The 3,013-nt window shown below is 39.6% G+C and overlaps 1 protein-coding gene across 1 annotated transcript in view; it reads right to left on the bottom strand.

Moving 5' to 3' along the window:
* Nucleotides 1-390: 390 nt before the first annotated feature.
* LOC102198149 (diamine acetyltransferase 2-like) overlaps nucleotides 391-3,013 on the bottom strand; it is a 3,835-nt gene continuing 1,212 nt past the window's right edge. Inside the window, exons 3-6 of the mRNA XM_005754533.1 lie at nucleotides 1,792-1,875; nucleotides 1,203-1,304; nucleotides 1,071-1,111; nucleotides 391-894 (exon numbers count right to left, since the gene is read on the bottom strand). Coding sequence (XP_005754590.1) covers nucleotides 727-894; nucleotides 1,071-1,111; nucleotides 1,203-1,304; nucleotides 1,792-1,875 — 395 coding nt within the window. The 3' untranslated portion in view covers nucleotides 391-726. The remainder of the gene's footprint in view (nucleotides 895-1,070; nucleotides 1,112-1,202; nucleotides 1,305-1,791; nucleotides 1,876-3,013) is intronic.

The following is a 3,013-nucleotide window of genomic DNA, read 5'->3' as shown; positions in this document are numbered from 1 at the left end:
AATGGACAGATGCAGGGATATTAATCGTCACACACTTGTGCAGTAAAGAGGATGAATGTTGTAGACAGAATAAGACGGCTGATCAAGTTGTTTCACTAACTCATCTAAACTAAGCATTTTGTAGAGGATTAAGCAGCCTTGGCAGTTGTTTGACTTGAGATGGCAACTGTAATCTCAACATTTTGACAGCTTGTTTTGAAACTATAGAGTGGAAAGTTGAGATTTTGTGCTACAATGCAAAGCATAAAAGTAAAAACTAGTGAGAAGTAAAGGAGTAGTGAAGTAACTGTACTTCATTTCTTTTTTATTTCTGACAGCTGTTAAATGTGGAAGACAGTATCTTAATTATGTGTCTTATTGGTAACTTAATACAAAAAACACCCTCAGGAGAAATGTATACAATTCGCTTTATTTTATGATGTTACACACTGGAACATCCACTGATTGTAAATTACATGTAACTGCAAAAATACAACTGCAACTAAATTAGAAAACCAATTTAATGCCATTTATAAAATAAACACATATCTGAACTATGTTCATTTAAAAAAGGCGTGCTGCACTCTTAGCTTATATGCACAGACCTTCAGACAGTTATCCTTGTAACGCTGAGGTAGGCGCTTCAAGTTGTTAGGTTTTGCAAAGAGGCCACTGAGTGGTGCTCCATTCCTGCAGTGCGCAGGCTGACCTCATGGCAGCAAAGGTCACAAGGTTATGATGGATGGGTTAAAGTTGAGCCAGGTGCTCCAGCGCCTCCCCCTCGCAGCGCATGCAGTGGTAGCCCATGGTACCAGTAACATCAAAGCAGCCCTGGCTGAGGTAAAAGTCCATCGATGGTTTGTTCCAGTTCAGAACGGTGAAGTTGAGCTGGTGGCAACCAGCAGCCAGAGCCAGCTACAGGAGAGCAAAAACAAGAAGGAAGACAGGAATGACTGCTGAGCTGAGATGACGCATGGAGGCTTCTTCTGTATGCTGCCTCTGGGACACTGGCTACTATGTTTTCGTGCAAATATTGAAAATAAAAAAAGCTTCAAGGTTTACCTTCTCCATTATTCACATGTTTCACTCACCTGTGCCACCTTGCTCATTAGTGCTTTACCGACACCTTTCCCTGAAAGACAGATCACGTGCATTACTTGAGATTTCCTGCAAATATAGGGTCAGAGTGATGATGAGACATCTTCTCAGAGGCTGTACTGTACCTCTGAACTCAGGCATCACATACAGGTCCTCCATATAAATGGCTCTGCCTGACCAGGAGCTGTAAGCATAGAAATAAAGTGCATAGCCGATTTCCGTGTACCCTGAAAGAAGAAAAATATCTACTGGTAAAAACAGTCGACATTTAGAAGAAGCTAAATCGTGTCTGTATTCATAAAATTTGTATATTTGTTTTGCCGTTCCTTCCAACTGATTGAATGACTCTGAACATTTATCAGAGTGATTATTAACAGCATAATGCTTTACTTTACACTGTAAACACATAAATATGTATCATTTCCTTTACATCAGTGAAAAAAATGATACAAATTTTGGTGCAGCTCACAGTTAATGTGCAGCAAACTTTATAAATAAAACCTCACATTTTTAACCTTTTTGTTAAAAATCTGCCCTGTTCTTTTGTTTCTCCTGCTCGCCCACTCTGTCGGTTATTTTCACTTACTCTAAGGGTTTTGTCACATATGGGTTCATATGTTTTTTTAAACACTCAACCACCAGTTCTAAGTTTGTTACAGCTGTTAGACAGTAGATCGCAACAGTGTGTGAGAAAACTGGGCGTAACATGATCACCTTCTTTGGTTTTGTGCTGTTCTGGCACCTCAGCGATGATCCCGTGAAAGAACGGGTTCTTGGAAAAGCCATCCTGCTCCAAGTCTGAAAAGAAATTATAGATACTGTTACACGGTGTTTTCACAAGGGGAAATTCAGTTTGCATTTAACAGTTTGAGGCTTTTTATCAAAATGTAATCTTAGCTAAGAGAGAGCTTTAAAACCAGTTCTTGAGCTTTTGTTGGAAAATACAGTGCAATGGTTTTTCCTCAAAGGTCCATAATTCCTAATTTTAGAATGAAGCTTCCTGGGAAAAGCTGTTACCTGGTGGTAGAAACAAAAGGCTCACAGACAAATACTTTATTATAGTGTGAAAAATCTACTTAGCTTACACAAATATAACTAAACAACTAAATTTGGGGTAGCTGTTGCTCAGGCGGTAGAACAGGTCATGTACTCATTGGAAAGTTGATGGTTCGATCCCTGACTTTCCCAAGTCTGCATGCCAAAAATCCTTGGGCAAGACACTAACCCCAAATTGCTCTCCGATGCATCCATCGGAGTATGCATGTGTGTGAATGTTAGTTAGAAAGCACTAAATAAAAATGTGCTTGTGTGTATGGGTGAATGCACAAGTTGTACAAAGCGCTTTGAGTGCTCATAAGAGTATAAAAGCGTTATATAAGAACCAGTCCATTTACCATAAACACCAAACTATATTTGATCCAGATACTTTTTGGTTAGAAGTGTGTTTTATCTGGATGTGCATTCCCACTTCAGCTCCTGGCAGAAACTCCAGCTGTGGTCGAAGCCCACATTGCTTCAAGATGCACGTGACTCTATAGAGGAGGTCAGCAGAGAGGTACAACAGTGTCTACAGCCATCTGTAAAACACGGTATAGGCTCTGTCATGTTTCAGAGCTGCCTTTCAGGCAGTGTGGTGTTGGATATCCTGTCAAAATGAAGAAATTATGAATGCAGAAATGTGCCACCAGAATTTGATCCACCATTCAACACAATCTGGAAAGTTTCTGATTAGCAACACTTTCGTCTTTTATCTTTCATCAAGCACTGCCAGTCATGGACTGAAGCAGCTGCATCTGCATTTAAAAAAAATGTCAGTTGAATGTGTACGTGTCTTAGCTCAGTTTATTTTACAGCTGCAGACATTAACATTTAGTTTCTGTGTTTCACTGACAAGATTTTATAAGATCTCATTTTCCCAAAGTCAAGAATAAACTGT

The sequence above is a fragment of the Pundamilia nyererei genome, unplaced genomic scaffold, assembly GCF_000239375.1.
Source record: "Pundamilia nyererei isolate P.nyererei 1_Seehausen unplaced genomic scaffold, PunNye1.0 scaffold00583, whole genome shotgun sequence".
Lineage (NCBI taxonomy): Eukaryota > Metazoa > Chordata > Actinopteri > Cichliformes > Cichlidae > Pundamilia > Pundamilia nyererei.
This window is presented reverse-complemented; position numbering and strand designations above follow the sequence as displayed.